The 22,702-nt window shown below is 41.4% G+C and overlaps 1 protein-coding gene across 2 annotated transcripts in view; it reads left to right on the top strand.

Moving 5' to 3' along the window:
- Nucleotides 1-18,539: 18,539 nt before the first annotated feature.
- The window catches only part of DNTT (DNA nucleotidylexotransferase), a 34,036-nt gene continuing 29,873 nt past the window's right edge, over nucleotides 18,540-22,702 (top strand). Inside the window, exon 1 of one of the 2 annotated variants that reach the window (XM_057736415.1) lies at nucleotides 18,540-18,795. In XM_057736415.1, coding sequence (XP_057592398.1) covers nucleotides 18,593-18,795 — 203 coding nt within the window. In that variant the 5' untranslated portion in view covers nucleotides 18,540-18,592. The remainder of the gene's footprint in view (nucleotides 18,796-22,702) is intronic. The other variant, XM_057736413.1, reaches the window with a different exon arrangement.

Below are 22,702 nucleotides of genomic sequence, written 5' to 3'. Positions count from 1 at the left end.
ACAAACCCAAAACAATTAAGAAAATGGTAATTGGAACACACATGCCAATAATCACCTTACATGTAAATGGATTAAATGCTCCAACCAAAAGACACAGACTGGCTGAATGGATACAAAAACAAGACCCTTCTATATGCTGCCTACAAGAAACCCACTTCAGACCAAGGGATACATATAGACTGAAAATAAAGGGATGGAAAAAGATATTCCATGCGAATGGAAGTCAAAAGAAAGCTGGAGTAGCAATACTCATATCAGACAAATTAGACTTGAAAGTAAAGACTATTAAGAGACAAGGAAGGACACTACATAATGATCAAGGGATCCATTCAAGAAGAACATATCACAATGGTAAATATCTATGTCCCCAACATAGGAGCACCTCAATACATAAGGCAAATGCTAACAGCTATGAAAGGGGACATCGACAGTAACACAATAATAATGGGAGACTTGAACACCCCCCTTACATCAATGGACAGGTCATCCAAACAGAAAATAAATAAAGACACACAAGCTTTAAATGACACATTGGACCATCTCGACTTAATCGATATTTATAGGACATTCCATCCAAAAACGACAGACTACACTTTCTTCTCAAGTGCACATGGAACATTCTCCAGGATAGATCACATCTTGGGTCACAAATCAAACCTTGGCAAATTCAAGAAAATTGAAATCATATCAAGCATCTTCTCAGACCACAGTGCCATGAGACTAGATATCAATTACAGGAAAAAAACTGCAAAAAATACAAACACATGGAGGCTAAACAATTCACTCTTAAACAACCAAGAAATCGCTAAAGAAATCAAAGAGGAAATCAAAAAATATCTAGAAACAAATGATAATGAAAACACAACAACCCAAAATCTATGGGACGCAGCAAAAGCAGTTCTAAGAGGGAAGTTTATAGCAATACAGTCCTACCTTAAGAAACAAGAAAATGATCGAATAAACAACCTAACCTTACACCTCAAACAACTAGAGAAAGAAGAACAAAGAAACCCCAAAGTGAGCAGAAGGAAAGAAATCATAAAGATCAGAGCAGAAATAAATGAAAAAGAAAGGAAGGAAGCAATAGCAAAAATTAATAAAACTAAAAGCTGGTTCTTTGAGAAGATCAACAAAATTGATAAACCATTAGCAAGACTCATCAAGAAAAAAAGGGAGAAGATGCAAATCAACAGAATTACAAATGAAAAAGGAGAAGTAACAACAGACACCTCAGAAATACAAAAGATCATGAGAGACTACTGCAAGCAACTATATGCCAATAAATTGGATAACCTGGAAGAAATGGATAAATTCTTAGAAGAATACAATCTTCCAAGACTGAACCAAGAAGAAATAGAAACTATGAGCAGACCAATCACAAGTATGGAAACTGAGGCAGTGACTAAAAATCTCCCAACACACAAAAGCCCAGGACCAGACAGATTCACGGGTGAATTCTATCAAATATTGAGAGAAGAGCTAACACCTACCCTTCTCAAACTCTTCCAATATATTGCAGAAGGCAGAACACTCCCAAACTCATTCTACAAGGCCACCATCACCCTGATACCAAAACCAGGCGAAGATGTCGCAAAAAAAGAAAATTACAGACCAATATCACTGATGAATATAGATGCAAAAATCTTCAACAAAATACTAGCTAACAGAATCCAACAGCACATTAAAAAAATCATACACCATGATCAAGTGGGGTTTATCCCTGGGATGCAAGGATTCTTCAATAGACGCAAATCAATCAACGTGATACATCATATCAACAACTTGAAGGATAAAAACCATATGATCATCTCAATAGATGCAGAAAAAGCTTTTGACAAAGTTCAACATCCATTTATGATAAAAACTCTCCAGAAAATGGGCATAGAAGGAAATTACCTCAACATAATAAAAACCATATATGAGAAACCAAAAGCCAACATCGTTCTCAATGGGGAAAAACTGAAAGAATTCCCTCTAAGGACAGGAACAAGACAAGGGTGTCCACTCTCACCATTATTATTCAACATAGTTTTGGAAGTTTTAGCCACAGCAATCAGAGAAGAAAATGAAATAAAAGGAATCCAAATTGGAAAAGAAGAAGTAAAACTGTCATTCTTTGCAGATGACATGATATTATATATAGAAAACCCTAAAGACTCTACCAGAAAACTGCTAGCACTCATTGATGAGTTTAGTAAAGTAGCAGGATACAAAATTAATGCACAGAAATCTCTTGCATTCCTATACACGAACAACGGAAGAGCAGAAAGAGAAATTAAGGAAACTCTCCCATTCACCATTGCAACCAAAAGAATAAAATACCTAGGAATAAACCTGCCTAAGGAGGCAAAAGATCTGTATGCAGAAAACTTCAAGACACTGATGAAAGAAATCAAAGACGACACAAACAGATGGAGGGACATACCATGTTCCTGGATTGGAAGAATCAACATAGTGAAAATGACTGTACTACCCAAAGCAATTTACAGATTCAATGCAATCCCGATCAAATTACCAATGGCATTTTTCACAGAACTAGAGCAAGAAATCTTACGATTTGTATGGAAATGCAAAAGACCCCGAATAGCCAAAGCAATCTTGAGAAGGGAAAAGGGAGTTGGTGGAATCAGGCTTCCTGACTTCAAACTATACTACAAGGCCATAGTGATGAAGACAGTATGGTACTGGCACAAAAATAGAAAGGAAGATCAATGGAATAGAATAGAGAACTCAGAAGTAAGCCCAAACACATATGGGCACCTTATCTTTGACAAAGGAGGCACGAATATACAATGGAAAAAAGACAGCCTCTTCAATAAGTGGTGCTGGGAAAATTGGACAGCAACATGTAAAAGATGAAATTAGAACACTTCCTAACACCATACACAAAAATAAATTCAAAATGGATTAAAGACCTACATGTAAGGCCAGACACTATAAAACTCCTCGAGGAAAACATAGGCAGAACATTCTATGACATCCATCAAAGCAAGATTCTTTTTGACCCACCTCCTAGAATCATGGAAATAAAATAAAGAATAAATAAATGGGACCTAATGAAACTTAAAAGCTTTTGCACAGCGAAAGAAACCATAAACAAGACTAGAAGGCAACCCTCAGAATGGGAAAAAATAGTTGCCTATGAAACAATGGACAAAGGATTAACCTCCAAAATACATAAGCAGCTCATGCAGCTTAATACCAAAAAAGCAAATAACCCAATCTACAAATGGGCGGAAGACCTAAATAGACATTTCTCCAAAGAAGACATACAGATGGGCAACAAACACATGAAAAGATGCTCAACATCACTAATCATCAGAGAAATGCAAGTCAAAGCCACAATGAGGTATCACCTCACACTGATCAGAATGGCCATCATCACAAAATCTGGAAACCACAAATGTTGGAGAGGGTGTGGAGAAAAGGGAACTCTCCTGCACTGTTGGTGGGAATCTAAGTTGGTACAGCCACTATGGAAAACAATTTGGAGGTTCCTTAAAAAACTACAAATAGAACTACCATATGATCCAGTAATCCCACTTCTGGGCATATACCCTGAGAAAACCATAATCCAAAAAGAAACATGTACCATAATGTTTATTGCAGCACTCTTTACAATAGCCAGGACATGGAAGCAACTGAAATGCCCATCAACAAATGAATGGATAAAGAAGATGTGGCATATATATACAATGGAATATTACTCAGCTACAAAAAGGGATGAGATGGAGCTATATGTAATGAGGTGGATAGACCTAGAGTCTGTCATACAGAGTGAAGTAAGCCAGAAAGAGAAAGACAAATATTGTATGCTAACTCACATATATGGAATCTAAAAATGGTACTGATGAACTCAGTGACAAGACAAGAACAAGGACGCAGATGCAGAGAATGGACTGGAGAACTCGAGGTTTGGGAGGGGGTGGAGGGTGAAGGGGAAGCTGAGACAAAGCGAGAGAGTAGCACAGACATATATATACTACCAACTGTAAGATAGATAGCCAGTGGGAAGTTGTTGTATAACAAAGGGAGTTCAACTCGAGGATGGAAGATGCCTTAGAGGACTGGGACGGGGAGGGTGGGGGGGAATCGAGGGAGGGTGGGGGGGAGTCAAGAGAGGGAGGGAATACGGGGATATGTGTATAAAAACAGATGCTTGAACTTGGTGTACCCCCCAAAAAATAATAAACAAACAAACAGATGATTGAACTTGGTGTACCCCCCAAAAATAATAAACAAACAAACAAACAAACAGATGATTGAACTTGGTGTACCCCCCAAAAATAATAAATAAATAAATAAAATTAAAAAAAAAAAAGATGAGAAAACTGGGCATGCAAAAAGAGAAGGAACTTTGATTCAACCACTGTACTATCTGACTCAGCCTCTATGATATACTGCCCTCCTGTAAATTAAATTATGAAACAGAAAATTTTAACATTTTCTAGGAAATAATTATATTTATAAGATTGCCGATAAGCTCATTCACTGTCCCTATGATTCTCCCTGTTTTCCATCCTTCCCCCAAATCTTTCTTCTTCCCCCATGCAGTTTCACTTCTCTCTCCATCAAAGCCGAATGGGTGATTCTAACTTCCTAGTCTTTCCTTCTCTTCCTCTTACTACCTCCCCCAACTAAGATGCTGTCAGAAAACACACAGATAAACAAAAATCAGCAAACCCAGAATGCTCACCAGCAAGGAGAAAGAAGTTAACCATCTCCAAAGAAGCTGGAAGGATTTCAAGAAAGTTGAAATTTAAAAATATAGAATTTTGTTGCCAAAGTCAACTGGTCATGCTGTACCAACTTGTAAAAATTCAAAAAACAACTAATGTGCCTATTGCCCTTTATAATTTATAAAGCTCTTTCACATATATTAATGCACTTGAACTTCACAATATAGTATGACGTAGATGCTATTATTAGGTCTATTTTATAGAGGAGAAAATTGAGGCACAGAGCAGTTGAGTGACTTGCCCAGAATTACTCAACAGAAGTGAAGTCACATTTTCTGAGCCCATGTTCTTTCCACTCTCCCACACAGCTATTTGTTGAATTAAATTTTCAGATCAATGAACATTTATTTTTTCTTTTTCCAGATGACAAGAGGCACAATTCAGAAAGAGCTAAGGGCCTAAGCTAAAGTTCTGTAGCTTGGACATCCTCCTGCTACCAAATTTACTGACCTTCTTTCAAAACCTAAGTAGGTTTTGAATCAGTGGAGGAAATATGAATTATTTAATAAAAGAATCTAGAACAACTCAAAAGGTTCTTGGAGGAGTTGAAACTTGGATCCAATACCTCACTTTGTACACAAAAATAGACTAAAAGCAGACTAAAGATTTAAACATGAAAATAAAACCATAAGAAAACTAAAAGAGAACATGGGATTTTTTTCTATTTTAGAATCTCAGAGTGGGAAAAGACTTTCTAAATATGACACATAACATAGAGTTCATAAAAGAAAAGATCGAGATATTGACTATATTAAAAAATCTGTTTGTAAAACATCACCATTAACCAAATCAAAAATCAGAAGACAAATTGGGGCAAGTATTTGCAAACTATATGCAGGAAAAGGGCTAATTTTGTAATATGTAAACAAATCCCACAAATCAGTAAAAAACCCCAACACACCCAACAGAAAAATAGACAAAAAATATAGATGGATGGTTTATAGAAATGGACGAAAAAGAGGCATAAACTCACTTATATTAAAGAAAATGCAAATGCAACTCCACTGAGATACCTTTTTCCACGTCAGATTGTCAAAGATCCCAAATAATTATATTTGATAATGCACTGTTAAGAGTGTGAGAAAATGGTGTATAATCTGAGTATAAATTAGTACATCCTCATGGAGAGCAATGTGAAGATGGACAATATCTATAATAATTTAAATGCACACATGGAGGACTTCAGCCATTTACCTGTCACAAGGTATAAGTGATGGAACCTCAACTGGGCTCCAAACCACACACTACTGCACAGCCTCAGAGCTGGAGGACCATGAGTCCAGAGCAGCCCCTACCTGCACGTTAAACAGACATTCAATAAGTACCCATGAGTGCAAGTTAACATCTTTAATTTTCATGATAAACTGGATGTTTACTATGCATGTTTTATGTATGAGGAGACTGGCTCAGAGAGGTTAAGTTTCTTGCCCAAGGCCACACAGCTGCTAAATGGCAAAGCCAGACACAAAGGCAGAGCCAGCCTCTTTCCTTACAGGACTGCTGCCTTCAGTGGTTACATCTGCCCAGTTTATGCTGACAGCTGGAACCCCAAAAGCTCTGTAAGAGGAGGGACCTGTGTTATACCATGCTGATCTTCAATATCCATTGGTCAAATAAATGAATAGTGTAATCCTATGCTGACCTTTGTAGATAAAGAAGATGCTGCCCTTTTTCTGCACAAAGAGAAAAAATTACAAAGCAGAAAATGAAGGAGTGAATTTCAAGGAGACAAATACTGAGCCCATATCAATGGGTAAAAACCAAAAGCAAAACCAAAGCCCACTGTTTTCATGTTACATGCATAAACTGTTACATAAATATTTATTCCCTACTTAGGACTTTGGTTCACAACCCTGGCTACACAACAGAACTACCTGAGCTTTAAAAATATCAGGGGCCAGGGTCCATCCCAGATCAATGGAATCTGAATCTCAGAAGGTGGGGTGGAACTGGGCATTCCTGTGATTTTTCACAAGCTCCACAGTTACCCTCCTGGGCTGTCAATACTGAGAAACTGCTGGAAGAATATTTTTAAAATTTTAAATCAAGTAATTTATTCACAATCAAATGTTCCAGACTTTCTCCAACAGGAACTTTGCTTTACAACCTAGCAACATTTTAAGATAGAAAATAGTGATACCAAATGGTGACAACTAGAACTTCTGTGCATGGGGCAGCAGAATCGTTGGGAATGAAGCCTGCTGCGTCTGGCCTGCTCATTGAATGGTGGCAGCAGTTCCCCTGCAAACTGGCTTATCAATGGCGCCACTGATGGGTTTCATTTTGCAGCATTTCCCATATGCGTATGTCAGGATTTGCCTCCAAGAAGCTGTTTTTTCTTCTTTGCCACCAGAATCCCAGACCATGCCAGGTGCTGCCCACTGCTGGCCTGTACGTATGAGTTCTCCATCTACAGAGACACATGTGTACACATAGACATATGTGGGATTTATAAGCTCATGTGTCAGGGTGCAAAATCACCTACCTTACCTTATGTGCACAGAGAAAGTCTGAGCTTTATTTTGTCCATAGAAGTGTTGATTGTCTTTCTTCTTTCTGGAATGTGGGGAAAGAACTAAAATTTAGTCCTATCTTGCCATTTTGGTCCAATCCAAGAACTTAAACTGTCCCATGAGATAACTCGATTTCTGCTTGGAAAGCTCCAGGAAATGGAACACCCCCACAATGGTACCTGGGTACATGGGAGAAGCATGTGACCATGTGTCCTTGCGGCATCTGGGACATTGTCTCATGGGGAGGTGATGAGGTGGAGCTAGTACTTAAAGAGGGACAATGCCTTCTCCCGATGCCCTGCTTGATGCCATTTGGCAAAGTGTTGGTTGGTGCAAGTTTGAGTTCTCCAGAATATTTAGGAAAATGTTTCACCAATTAAAAGTAACGATTTCATTTGGCAAATCCAAATATCAAAAGGGAGTAGAGAAGGAGTCTCTGTCTCTATATCTTTTTAGCTACGTATAAAAGAGGACAAAATAGAGTTAGCGATAGCAGCCATACACACAAATTCTAAACCAGCAGTTTCTCAAACTTGGCAGTACAGGAGGATAATTGTGGAGCTTGTAAAAAACACAAAGTCTCACCCCCACCCCCTGAGATTCAGATTCTATTAGTCTGGGATAGAGCCTGATCCCTGATATGTTAAAAGCTCAGGTAGTGCAGCCAGGGTCATAACCAAAGTTCTAAGTAGAGAAAAAAAGTATGATGTAGCAATGCATGCATGTAACAGGCACACAGTCTTATGATTTTGTTATGGTTTTGTTTTTTACCCGTTATGATGGACTGAATGTTTGAATCTCCCCAAAATTCACATGTTGAAGCCCTAATCCCCAATGTGATGGTATTTGGAGGGGAGGCTTTTGGGAGCCCATTAGGTCACGAAGGTGGAGCCCTCATAAAAGGAATTAGTGCCTTTATAAGAAGAGACACAGGGAGTTCCCCAGTGGCCTAGTGGTTAGGATTCTGGGCTTTCACTGTCATGGCCCAGGTTCAATCCCTGGTTGGGGCACTGAGATCCCACAAGCTGCATGGTGGGGCCAAAAAATTTAAAAAATCATACTGAGTGAAGTAAGTCAGACAGAGATAGACAAATATCATATGATATTGCTTATATGAGGAATCTAAAAAAAATGGTACAGGGCTTCCTAGGTGGCGCAGTGGTTAACAATTCGCCTGACAATGCAGAGGTCACGGGTTCGATCCCAGCTCCAGGAAAATCCCACATGCCACTGAGCAACTAAGCCCGTGTGCCAAATAAAATAAACGGGTGTTTTAAAAAAAAAAAATGGTACAAATGAGCCTATTTACAAAATAGAGTCACAGATGTAGAAAACAAATTTATGGTTACCAAAGGGGAAAGGTGGGGAGGGATAAATTGGGAGATTGGGATTGATGTATACACACTACTATATATAAAATAGATAAGTAATAAGAACCTACTGTATAACACAGGGGACTCTACTCAATACTCTGTAATTACCTATATGGGAGTAGAATCAAAAATAGAATGGATGTATATGCATGTGTAACTGATTCACTTTGCTGTACAGCAGAAACTAACACAACATTGTAAATCAACTATTCTCCAACAAAAATTAATTTAAAAAATTAAAATTAAAACTAAAGAAAGAGGAGAGACACAAAATACATGATCTCTCTCTCTTTCTGCCATGTGAGAATACAGCAATAAGGTAGCAGTCTACAAACCAGGAAGAAGGTTTCACCAGGAACCATATCAGTCAGCACCTTGGGCTTGGACTTCCCAGCCTCCAGAACTGTGAGGAATACATTTCTGTTGTTTAAGCCACTCAGTACATGGTATTTTTATGATAGCAGCCTGAGCTGACTAAAACACCCACCGTGCCCCAGGAGACTCCAACATCTAGAATTTGTTGAATTTTCCTCTCAGAGCTGCCAGCTTCATCTTGCATTTTCCTGGAACGCTTGCCCTTCTCTCCCTCTGTCCTCCCCTAAAGCTGTCTGAAGCAAACATCTTCCTTCAGCCAAAGTTCTTTCTTCTGGACCCTATTCTGCCTTTTCTAATAAGGCTCAGACTTACTAGTAGAGCATAGGTTCATTTTCTCTGAGACTAAGTCATCCGCTACTTCAGAAAACTTTTGAAAGCAGCCAGGCTCTTTTACATCAGAGTAGCATCTAGTTTCTACCAGTTAAAACTTTTTGATTAAGTTTAATCACACCATTTACAATAAAACTACAAGCGAAACTGTTGTCTCCGCTGTTTTAAAACACTGTGTATGAATTTTTTCGGTTATTTCTAGAAAGTAAACAATTGCTCACAAACCTTTATGGAAAAAGGCAATGATGTTGAAAGTGAGTCTCTGCTCCTCACCCCCTAAATTATTCTCTTTGAGAAGCACACATTCAAAAGAAATTTCTCAAAGTTGTGTCAAGAACTGAGTTTTGTACCATATTCACCAATGCGAGATAGTTTCTACTGGGCCTGAGCGGTTGAACCCCTTTTTCCTCCCAGGTGGTGATAAAAGACTTTCACTTCCTGGCAGGGAATAAGAGAGGGTTTTGGCTGCATCCCCAGCAAAACCAGCTTTAGAGAAATGGCTTGACACAAACATCTGTGGGCCTGAGCTCTCTTCTTCTATGCACCAGGGGTGTGTCATCTGCACAGTTCTCATTGGTCTCCTGGATGAAAGTAGAAATGGGTTCTTAAGCCTGTAATTAGGGACTGTCCTTTATGTACAAGGACCCTGGAGGGTACACAAAGAGGTCAAGGACAGTCTCCTTGCCTTCAAGGAGGTTATGACCTGGGTAGGAAGACAAGTCATGCTTCTCTACATGAAGAAAGGTTGTTAGGATCAGAAGGCAATCAAAAAGGATAACTAACAAAGGGGTGTTCTTAGGATGAGTTCCTAGGAAGGTGGCCGTGAAATGTGTGCAGGAAGTCTATGGAAGATGCTCTTGGGATCAACATCTGTGGGGGAATGAAGGGAATTGACTAGGCAGAGGGAATAACTGATCCACAGTGCAGCCACTACACAGGCCTCCGCCAATCCCACAGGATGCTCTGGAGCTGGGGGGTCCTTCAGAGTTGTCACCCCTTGAAACAAAATGGCCTCGTCTTCATAACCCTCCCCCACCAGGAACTGGATGCAGCTGTCCCCAGAGAGGGTCTTGCCCTCAGGCCAGGTGGCTCCCTTGGCAAGGAGCCATCAGCTGGCAACACTCCCAGCAGCAGAGGAAACGGGTGCCTGGGTCCTGGAGGGGGGCTCTCGGCAGTACACCACAGCACCCGCCGCAGGCAGGACCCGTGACCTTGGTGATAAACGTTTGTAGCGGGAGGAGGGGTGGGGGAAGGTCCATTCCTAAGGGACTAGGAGCAATCAGGGAACTTGAAGCATATGATTATCATCAGCCTTGGTTTTCTATTCACTTCATTCTGACCTAAGACCATCTCAGACCCCTAGATTTACAAACACTACAGCAGTGTAACATTTGCCCCATCAAATCTAGTAATGAATAACTGAAAATTCAACTGACTCTTTTCAAACCATACAGGTCAAACGCATTCCAAATTTTGTTTAATTCTATATGTTTTACAATTTTGGTTATAATCCTATTATTTTCCAAATCATCGTCTAAATGATTGTGAGATTCTATCTTTTTGAAGTTGTTTCTTTCGGATTTGCCTCCTTGGTCTGTCACATTTACCCCCAGTCTCCATTCCTACCGCCATTAGCTTCTTTCAAGTCTTTGCCCAAATGTCACCTCCTCAGTAAGGCCTTCTGAGCATCTTAGTTAAAATTGCCACCGCAACCCCACCCTAACCTCTTTATTCTCTCCGTAGCACTTATCACCATCTGGCCAACTCTAGTTCATTTATTAATTGTATTTATTGGGGTTTTTTTCCCCTCTGATAGAATGTAAATTCCATGAGGGCCAGGAGAGTCTGTTTTATTTACTATGTATTCTTCTCATGTAGGATAGTGCCTGTAACATAGTAACCACACAATAAATATTTGTGAACGAATGACTGAATGAACAAATGAATGAACGAATAACCCCAGTCTAGGCTTCCATCAGCTCTTTCCTCTTGGTCTCCACATGTCTGAGGTGTCCCCTTTCTAGCTTATTGCAGCATCACTACTAGGCTGACTGGCTCCTGCTTCTTTTCTGCTCAGAAGTTCTCCGTGGCTTCCCAATGCCAGCTCAGGCTCTCGGCGCTCTCCGAGAGCTGGTGCCCCCCTCCTGGCCCTAGATAGGCTCCCTCCTCTGTGAGCATCATCCCTACCTCTCCCCTCCCCTCTCTCCTCTGAATTCCTCCAGCAGGAGCTTGTCCGAGGGGCAAGTTAAACATCCGCCAGGGTGCTCTGAAGGGTGACTGTGAGGCTAAAGGTTAATGTACTTCATAGAGCCTGGCATCTTTACAGATGACAACAATCACTGTGCCATCATCATCATATAACCCTGTCATCAACTTCTCAATTAAATTATGGGTGTCCTGAAGCTAGGAGCCAAAGAAATCAAGTCAGATTCTCCAGTTTACTAGAAACAAAGCTGATCTAGTGACTCAGATCACAGTCGTGTATTGCCGCTGGTTAGCGCCTGCTAACAAGATCTGAAGGTTAAATGTTCTAGAACTTTGAGAGCAGCTTGTTAAACATTCACGTGCTCCTGGCCGCCCATCTGACTCCTGTGCTTATTTCTGGTTTGCAATCTAGGGGGGATAGAGGTGTTACTGGTTACCTCAGAAACACCTTCAAGCAAGGAGAGAATTAAAAGGATCCAGGGAGAGAGGTGAAGGAGAAGTTTGGAGAGTGAGGGTAGTAGTTCTGTTTTAGGCATTTTGAGTAAGACCTGTAAGAAGAGCCTAAATGGGCCAGGCATTCAAGGGAGGGGAATGAGCTGGAGACAAAGATTAGGAAATCTCTGGGTTCTGGCAGCCCTGGAGGACGTACCCCAGGCAGCCGGCAGCCACTGCTAAGCCCTGTCCACTCAACCCATGGCCAACAGCCCAGTCACCAGGGCCTGCCTCTCTCACTTCAGACTCTGTTCAGTTTCTCTCCAGCTGTCTCTGCGGTAATCAATCTTTGATTACCTCGTGCCTAGATTGTTCCGCCTGTCTCCTCATTTATTCCCTTCTCTCCACCTCTCTGATTCATCCCATTCGTTACTGCCTGGTAGATTTTCCTGAGGCTCTGTTTCATCGCATTCTGCCTTTGCTCAAACACCTTCAACAGCTCCCAGTTCTTTGCAGATAAAATCCCAACTCTCCTATTCAAACTCTTCTTCAAAGCAAATATCTGTACTTTCTTACCTCCATGCTTGACACCCGTGCTTTCACCCATCATTTTGTGTGCAGCTGGAGTTTAATAAATGTCTTAAATTTTTTTTAATCAAAGCATAGTAGATTTACAATGTTGTGTTAATTTCTGCTGTACAGCAAAGTGATTCAGTTATACACACATCTGCATTTTTTAATACTCTTTTCCAGTTTATCATAGGACGCAGAATATGGTTCCCTGTGGTATACAGTAGGACCTTGTTGTTTATCCATTCTTTGTAGAATGTATCTATTCTAGCTTAATCTGCTAACCCCAAATGCCCACTCCATCCCTCCCCCAACCCCCTCCCCCTTGGCACCCATCAGTCTGTTCTCTATGTCTGTGATTCTCTTTTTGTTTCATAGATAGGTTCATTTGTGTCATAGAGTTTAATAGATATTTTTGAATGAAGACTAGAAGTCACAAATAAGCTGCTGTTTCCATCAATTCCTTTGTTCTTGCCATCATTTCTCACCTTGTGGACAAAAGAGAAACCTCAAGTTAAAACTGAAATATAGAATGTTCTTGTATTTATTGGCATCAAGGCACATAGCTACAGATTGATTCTCAGAGGCAAGAAGCAAATTTTCCAAGATTTTTGTCATTCAAGAAACCCTAAGAGTTTTCCTGAGGAGGCAGTTCAAAGCTCCAGAAAACACTTTCTGCCAAGAACCAAACACAGCTGTTCAGGCAGCAGAGGAAGCTGGTGCTTGGTAAGAAACCAACCCAAAACAAAACCCTGCCCGCACATTTGAGGATGGCAGAGTTCCCAGATCAACAGCTTCAAGTGAGTAGATGGTACAAGATTTTTGATATAAAAGAAAATAAAACTGCCGGAAGCAGAAGTTTTCTCTTTCAAACTGACTTCTTCTAATCCACAGAAACGGTAGAACAACAAGACTTCTTGGGATAAAAATAATGGTTTTTTGTTTTTTGTGTTTTTTTTTTTATGGCAAGAAGCCCACTTCTCCACCCAACCAGGGAAAACCTGCAACCCTCTTTCTTCTTTCCTGACCCAGATACTCACACTCAATAAAGGTCTCTAAGATCAATCATATGGACACAAAGTATGACCCCAGCTGGAAAAACAAATCAAGATTAAATGAAGATGAGCAGCAACTGCATAGGAGCCGGAGAGTGGCAGCCAACGGCCAGGTTGCTTTCTGTTTCTTCACAGCTGCCATCACCTGCCCAAGCCAGGACCACTGGTCGTGTCTCCAGGACATGGGAGTGGCAGGACGAAGGGGAGGGTAGAATAGGGACCAAGCACCCACAGTGGGCCAGGTGGCTATGTTCATGTTACTTTTTTCATCATTTAAAATGAGATGATTGCCAGTTTACAAATCGGAAGCTGAAAATCCCACAGGTTAAGTGACTTGCCCAAGACCACACACCTGGTGAGTGGCAGATGGTTTCTAGGCCTAACTCCAAGTCCCCAGGCTGAGTGTGTATGTAGCTGTCAACACCTGTGGTGTTCAACAAGGTGCTGTAAGTGTTCTAGAAAACCAACAAACCAACCAAAAATACAAGCAAGTTGGGAACACATCGGGCTAACTAAAATTAAACATTTTTCTTTACTGCAAGGCTTCCCAAAGTCTTTAATGGTCTAACACAAATAGAGTTTGTCTGGCTTCCCTTAATACACCACAGAACTTTTTGTTTTGCATGGAACACTTCACAAGACTAGTGTCACCCAACACCCATGTTGGGAATCATGGCAGGACAGCCTTCTAGGCTCATTGTCATTCCTGGGCCTGTTCTTACATGGACCTGACACCACTTTTGGAAAAATCTAGGGAAATCAAAAGTCCAGTGAGAAGTACTCTGACAGAAATACCTGTCAACTGTGTGGGAACACCACAGGGTGGGGTGGGGGGTGGGGGGGGGGGGGGACATGGGAGGGAAGGGAGCAAGAAGGCTGAGCTATTGTAATGACAATGACCGCTTTTTAGCACTTGCTGCCTGCCAAGACTCTTTGAGGTACTTATTTAGTCAAAACCACCTAAAAGATAGAAATCATTATAACCTCCATTGGACAGATGAGGGAATTGAGGCACAGAGAGGTTTGATAACTTACCCAAGGTCACACAGCTCATAAATGTCTGGGTGTTGAATTCAGGTAGTCTGGCTCCTTTACAACTGTGTTACACTTGCTCACATTGAAGAGAAATTTAGGTGGGAACTTGTAGGGTGGAGAAGGACAGACATGGCAGAAGATTCATATCATAGTTATCTAAAGAGCATAAAAGCTTAAAAACACCAAGTTAGATTTGATTTCTAGTTTAGTCTACATTAACTGATGCCTACTGTACAAGGAACTGTTTTAGGTGCTGGGGATTCAAATGTTAATGCAACCTACATGATTCCTGCCCCAACAGGACTTACAGTCCAATAGAAGTTACACACAAGGAATCAGAGTATTATAGCACAGAATAAAATGTGCTCTTATGGGCAAGGAGACACAGAAGACTGTGGGAGCTGGGAGGCCACCTGACCCAAACTTAGGATAGCCCTTGGACACTTTATAAAGTACTTTCACCTCTATATTATGCTAGAAAGAAGGAACAATTGGTATGAAGTTATTTCAGGGGGATCAGATCTTCTTGTCCCCAGGGCCACACCCAAAGCTTGTGATTCTAGCAAGGGCTCAGAATGGCCTGACCACTGTACAGTGTGTCCCTCTCTTGAAGCTTCTCCTCTAGGAAATGTAGGGCTCTGGTCCTCCTAATCGCTGCCCCAGGCTTGGTGCAAATGCAGTAACATCCCCTTGACTGGGAGTCTTAATAACCATCAATCAGCACTTAGCTCGATCCTAGGCATGGCAAGAACAGGAATACTCCCCCTAAATCCCATGTGCTCCCCTGCACTTCCAAGCCCTCCAGCAGTTAGATGGAACTATGTGACAAATTCTGGCCAATAGGTTATGACCAGCAGTAGTATGTGCATCATTTCTGAGACAAATTTCCCCTTAGAATGCATATGCCTCAGCAGTGTGGGTAAGTCACCATTTCCTACACCCTCACTTTCATTGGATAATGTATTTATCAGTCAGGGTCCAGTTAGGAAAAAGGAAAGCACCCTAGGTATTTCAACAGAGAGAATTTAATACAGGGGATTGGTTTAACAGGCATCAGAGGGCTACAAAGCAAAATGAGAACACTGAGATAATTCAGAGTAACTGTAGGAAGCATGTCCCACGCTAAGGGCTACAGGAACAAAGGGACAGAGTGGGCATTGTTGAAATCTGCAAGTTTAGAGCAGGCAGGCCCTATGGAGCTGGAACACAGATGTCTGAGGAAAGGGTGCTCCCTGCAGCTGCTGGTGCCATAGGAGTTCATAGGAAAATCCCTGCAGAACCGGGACTCAGACCTCTGAGAAATAGATGTTCTTGGCTAGTGTTGGTACCCCGAAGGGTATGATGAAGCTATGTCTGGTTGTGCAAAAAAAAGAAAAAAAAGAAAAAGAAAGGTTAAAAAAAAAATCTGAAGATGACAGAATGAAGAACCACTACTGAGAAGACCCTGACAGTATCAGCAAGCAAATCAAAAGGATCAAGTCCCTCTCCTCTCTCCAGCCTTGCAATCTCTCTCTAATGCCTCCTACTGTCAGGGCCCAACATGGAGCCAGCTGACATGAAAGATGGAGTTTGCACAGTTCCAGCCCCAACCGCATAGAGACACCATAGAAAGGTAGATTTCTTGGTTGAGAGACAATAGCCTGATAGCAAGACAGGCATCATCACATTTTTTATTTTTGATAGTAATTTTTTCAATACTAATGATTCAAAGCAAATTAAATAAGACATTGGTTAAAATAATATTTCAATGACTTAATAGCTTTATAAAACATGTAGATCTGATTTCAGATCAAACTGGAACTTCTCTAAAAGCAAAACACCAAATCACGACCAACTGACATTTATTTAAAGTGCTTCCTCTGTGACAAGCACTCTGCTCAGGAGTTTCTGTGGGTTACCTCAGTCAATCCTCATTTTACAGATGGTGAAATCTGAGGCTTAGAGAACTGAAGCACCATGCTCAAGGTCACAGCTTTAAAGAAATTGAGATGATGAGATTTGTATAGGCAGCCTGTCATCAGAGCTGAGCTCTCAGCCATGTCTTTGTACTTCTCCATCCTCTTGACCACTTAGATGACATACTGGTTCTTCCTCTGGCCATGCCCTGGGGGTGAACATGACAATCCCAGACTCTTGCCAGAATCTTTTGCTTACTCCATGCCGAGGGGCCACTTGGTAGTTAAGACTTCATTCTCATGTGAAGCATTCAGCACTTCAGTAACCAAACACCTAAGAGTGAGGACACGGTGGACTCTCATCCCCAGGTTTTGATCTTTGGTGAGCAATCACAGCACACTGGAATGGCAGAGCTGCAGTAAAGATCTTACCAGATGTTTAAACCTCTTCTGTAATATTTCAATAAACAGTTGTTTGGACTTGATTTGAACAATTTCCACGACCTGTAATATCCCACTGAGCAATGTGGCCTCTCTATTTTTAGACAGCCCTAGTTAATAAAAAGTTCTTACTCAGAGTAACAGAGTAACAAAGAATTAAAATCTATTACTCTGGAAGTTCTCTGGTGGTCCAGTGGTTAGGACTCCATGCTTCTATTTCAGGGGTGTGTGTTCAGTCCCTGGTCAGGGAACTAGGATTCCACAAGCTGTAGGGTGGGGCCAAAAAAAAAAATAATCTATTACTCTGCAAGTTCCATCTGAAGATTTTTGATCTTTCTCTCTTAAGCAACACAGACAGCTTTGCAAATGCTTGAAGTCAGCTGTCATATCACTTTTCCCTGGTATTGTGGTGAGGAACTCATGTACTTTTGAAGGTAGCAACAGTCTCAAATATGGCAGAGTGGATGAGCAGAGCTCAGATATGTTATTGGGGAAGACGCGTAGAGGAAGGCTTCTTGCTAGTTAGGAGCACAGGTTTTATAGTCAGATTAAATTCAATCATTTGCTTCTTGTGACCATTGACTAGTTCTGTGACCCTAAGCAAGTTGTCCCCCCAGTGGGGACGCTAGTACCTACCGGACAGTGGTGTTGTGAGGAGTCAATCAGCTGAGGCTTGTAGGTGCCATGGCCGCAGAGTAGATGCTGTGGAAATGAGATCAATAAAGTATACTGATGAAAGACACTAATGTTATTTTTCACTTAAAGTTATGAAAATGTCTCTTTATGGCAGTAATTCTCACCTAAAGATCATCCCATCCCATCCCGAAAGACTGATTTTAGGCTTAACAGACTACTTAGTCTCCTGAACAGACAACTCTAGTCTACTGAAAAAGCTGAGATATGTAGCATTTGGAACCCGGAGACCTAAATCAAGATCTGGTCCTGCCTCTTATTCTATGATCTTGAGTACATTGAGCCTTTGTTTCCTCACTTACAAAATGTACCAGCATAGTTAAAATGCCCGCCATGAAATATGGTGGAGCAATTGGAGGCAACAGATTAGAACACAGAGCAACGTGAATGGATCTGAAAACATAGTTCTGAGTGAAAAAAAAAAAGGTGATCAGCAGGATAAGAAGTATAGCAATGCCATTTATGTAAAATCAAAACAACCACACACAACATATAACAGCCATGCAAACTATCAAAACCCAGCATATTGCAGTGCTTATCTATGAGAGGAAGAGAACGCAAGCTAGTTGGGAGGTTTGAAAAGCATCAAAAATAAAGACAAGAGGGGTCTCAAGAAATTTATAAGTAAATAAATAGACTAATTAATTAATAACGTGGGAGGAATGATGCTTCCCTCACAAGGTTGTTCTGAGCATCTGATGAGATTATGCATAGGAACACAAAAGTGAATTTACCACTTCCACTATGATCTCCATATTGGACAAATGGACAGAGATAGCAGTTCCCCATGGATCTTCAGCAGGAAGCCATGAGCAGGGCAGGGCCAGTGAGATGGTAAGGTGACATCAGGGCTCCTCGTGAAGGAGGGGCAGGCTCTCCCTCACTTCTGGAGACACCACTTGATGGCACAGCCAGAGGCAGCAGCAGCCTCTTCCCATGGATCCGTCGCGTGTGGCCCCCTCGGGCCCTCTGAAGAAGAGACCCAGGCAGGTGAGAGCCTCGATGGCCTCCCCTCCTTATGACATCAAGTTTCGAGATTTGGTCCTCTTCATTTTGGAGAAGAAAATGGGAACCACCCGCAGAACCTTCCTTATGGAGCTGGCTCGAAGGAAAGGATTCAGGGTTGAAAACGAGCTCAGGTAAGACAGCGTGGGTTTCAGTTTGTGAATGAGCAGGGCTTCTTTGGAACCCAAGGAACCTGTGTCTTCCTCCACAAATGGAAGAGGTGATGCTCCCACTGGGACAACAGGTATGAAATTAAAGAACAAATTTGAGGCAATTAGTTAAAAGAAATAAGATGAGTGGGGATTTGATGCAATTATACTGAAACCAGTTGGCACCAAAAGGTAAGGTAATTTGTTTTGTTTTGTTTTGTTTTTGAGCCTTGCACTATTATGAGATGAGGTATCTAGGGATGATAAACAGACACCCAGTCGGAAAGTTCAATGCTGAAACCATTCAGGTTTGTTCTTGACCAAGTTAAACTAAAGCACCACTGAGTTGAATCAAAAACTGTTAGCTGCTTGGAGGCAGAAAGAGTGGTTTGGTTGCTTGGCCCTTAGGCTGCACATCTGGGTGTGCTGAGGTGGGTAGCATCGGTGATGGGCTAGGACAAGTGACTGCAGCTGGCTCACCAGAGGCACCCCCCTGTGGCTTTGATCATGCTTTTCTGAGCAGCAGTCTGCATGGGATTTGTAGAGAGAGGGATGCTGGTTAAGGATTCAGGGGCAGCTCTGTCCAGGGTGATGGACGCCACGCTGGGAGTGATGAGCTCCGAGCCCAGACAAGAAGCAGCTGAGGCAGCCACGTGGGCACCCGGGCTCACTCGCAGCCCACTCACATCCCAGCATTGGCCTTGTTGTTTTTCTAACGGTTATGTAGGCTTCACTGGTCTCACATAGATGGAAGAGAAAACAAAACTAAATCCAGACACAAATGGTATTAGAACCTTGGCATAAATAGTTCCCAACAGAATTGCCAGGGGGCTTGTAATGAATAAAGAATGATAATTAATGCAATAGGCTGGCTTTGATTGTCCAAGGAATAGGTTAACCACATTTTTTTTTTCCAGAAAATCTATAAGAATTCTATGTGAAAATAAATTTTTATGTTGAAAAGTCTTTGATGTTTAAAAATAAAACTGACAAGCATGTCCTGATGAAGTGTCGGTTTCAAATTGCTGGAGAAACATATGTCAGAAGTCAATAATCGGATATGATAATTTTCACAATACCTGTCATTCATACAAAGAGTCAATCTCATAGAAACATTTTTTTTTAACTAAAATGCCCTTTTCAGAAATTCCTGAGTCTCGCATGGTCTCCCTCATCCAATTTCTCCTTACATGGTTTCCTTTCCCCCACTCCTGCCTCTTTTTTCCTTTTTAACTCCTACCTCATTTGAGATGTTAAGCTCAAAATCTCATTGAAACATCCCTTCCACGAAATCATAGATTTCGTCCAGTTATTGAGTCTGCCTAGTTTAACAGACTTACATAAAATATTGGAATCAGGAGGGGGAGAGATGACATAGGTAAGTGGCTAAAAACCGAAATTAAAAAAGCAGAAATTGAAAAAGCAGAAATTAGAAGCCTTAGCAAATATGGAACTGCTTTTTTGTGGTAAAGAAATTTGGCAGGGGACAGGGAGGAAGGTGAGAGCCAGATGATCAAGGTACCACTTACACAGAAAGCTCTCTGTTGAAACATCCATACTTCCAGCAAGAGCTGACTAGTTTAGTTACAGGCACAGCTACGAAGAGGCACACGGTGGCTGAGGCAGGTACTTGGAGGGATGACAGGAGGCAAGTTTCTTCTTTTGACAAAAGAGCCCAAGAGATAGCTTTGCTGCCAGAGACGGAGCCCAGCTGCTCAGGCAACAGAGGAAACTGGTGCACGGTGAGCCAACTGCTGCTGTGCTGTGACGGTGGCAAAGTTCCCAGGCTGGCTGCTCAGAAGACACATTAAATACAAATGTGTTTTATGGCACAAAAATAAACCACAGGAAGTAGAAGTCCTAGCTCTCAAACGGAATCTCCATACACAGTTTTATAGACTTTAACTGGAAAGGACAATGGAAATTATTGCAGGGGGAAATCTCTCGGTAAGAAATCTAGGGATCTCAAATTCTGGCTCTGACCCTTCCCAGCCATGTGATGTGGGGCAAGACCCCCTCTCTCCTCTCCGATCTTAGTTTCCTGACAAATGGTGTGGTCTGCCTGCTGTGATACCAGATGCGATGATGGATCATATGTCAGTGTATTTGGATAAATTAACAGACAAATGTAAAGTGTGGTTTTTTTCTTGTTACTTAGCTGCATCCATTGACCTTTACAGTAAAACTCTAAGGAGAGGGCTCTCTCTCCACAATATGAACTAGGTCAAACGATATAAACAAATAGAACAAAGACAGGAAGGAAACCCATCAGATTGGTTGTTTTGTGGGGAAGGGGATAGTAGAGAGAGAGTAGGTAGTAGGGGAAGAGCGTAGTAGGAAGAGATTATGGCTGCTTTTATGCTCTGTGTTTTCCAAATTTTTTACAATAAACATAGTTTTAAATGAAAATAAAGGAAGTTGTTTTTTTAAAAGAAAGGATACTTCGCAATAGGAATGGCTAGTCCTCTCCTTTTGATATACAAGATTCAGAGAAAGAGGAGCTAAAAAAAAATGCTCTGAAAATAGACAGTAATCTCCATAGTTTCTAGCACATTCTTTGGCTTCCAGGAGGATTAAATTTAAGGAGAATCTGGGCCTGAACACACAGCTGGACCTGAACACACAGCTTAGAAATGGTGTGACTGGATGTATCGGACTATCTGGAACTATTTAATTTTCCAGCATATGTGCACTGTATCTTTACATTTGGATTGGGATTCATTAATATTTATGTTATATTGCCAAAGACATGCTGTTCCATGTGCCATAGGAAGCTGGTTCTTAAAATATAAATCAGAGAGGTGTCAAGTCCTTTGAGGCATTTTTGCACGTTTGTTAAAAAGGTTACTGAATTTTATTCCATGGCCAACATCCTAAGTTTTAGAGCAATTTCATAATATTCGAGTTCTCCGAGACAAGCTAGAAAAGGATCAGAATCTCGTGTCTGTCACGTTCTTCTTTTAACCTTGATCCCAGTACTTTGAGCTCTTTTAAAACTTTATCTGCATCCACTCTCCTCTATGAACATATTAGCTAAGCCTACCTACCATCTATGCCTTGACCTAAATCGTTGATGTTGACGAAGAAAAAGCTGGGTAGGAAGCGTGGATCTCCAGGATTACATCACCCAGCAGGTTACCACTTGCTGAGTTCCACTGTTCAAGCAGTGGAAACCCATCAGAGGATACTTTTGCTCTGCCTGGGCCTCCATAATTTGTCTACATGGGTACCTTTGGAATGCATTTTTAAATGAAAGCAAAATATACCATCATGGCATCACAAATAAAGGGTTCTGTTAGTACCCACTCTGCACAATATGCGTCAGGTCCTGGAGACACAAAATAGTAGAAGACTTGAGCCCTGCAAGCAAAGATTTAAAATTGGACAGGGGAGTCAGGAACTGTACTTTTGTTGTCACCTAGCATGAAGAGATAGCATAATGTATTTTCCCAGTAGTACTCGTCCTCCTCTTTTAAAAAGAATTAGCATTTTCCTACCCAACCCTTTGCTTCCAGCCTTCTTGTGTCATTTTGGTTTGGCGACATCTAACCTGCCTGCTTGTAGTTGCCATCCATTCACGATGTCACTTTTGAAGTGTGGCTTCTGCTTCACTCATTATCCCAAAGCTACTGTCTTCAGAGAATCTCCCAGTAGTCAAACCCATGGTTTTTCACCTGAATGTTGATAAAGACTCTCTCTTTAACTAAACTCTAGCGTGGCTTCTAGTACCTTAAGGCCATGTCCCTAGGAACTGCCCCCTCCCCAACACCCACCTTAAAATGCCTGCCTGAGAAAGCTCAAGGCTACCAGGAGAATTTATTCTTTGTTCCAGTCAAAACCTGGCAATAGGCAGATAGACCCCTGAACCCCCTTTTAGAGCAGTCACTTTAGA

The sequence above is a fragment of the Hippopotamus amphibius genome, chromosome 5 (genome assembly GCF_030028045.1).
Source record: "Hippopotamus amphibius kiboko isolate mHipAmp2 chromosome 5, mHipAmp2.hap2, whole genome shotgun sequence".
Taxonomy (NCBI): Eukaryota; Metazoa; Chordata; class Mammalia; order Artiodactyla; family Hippopotamidae; genus Hippopotamus; species Hippopotamus amphibius.
Note: the sequence above shows the minus strand (reverse complement) of the source record. Positions and strands in the feature narration are given on the sequence as shown.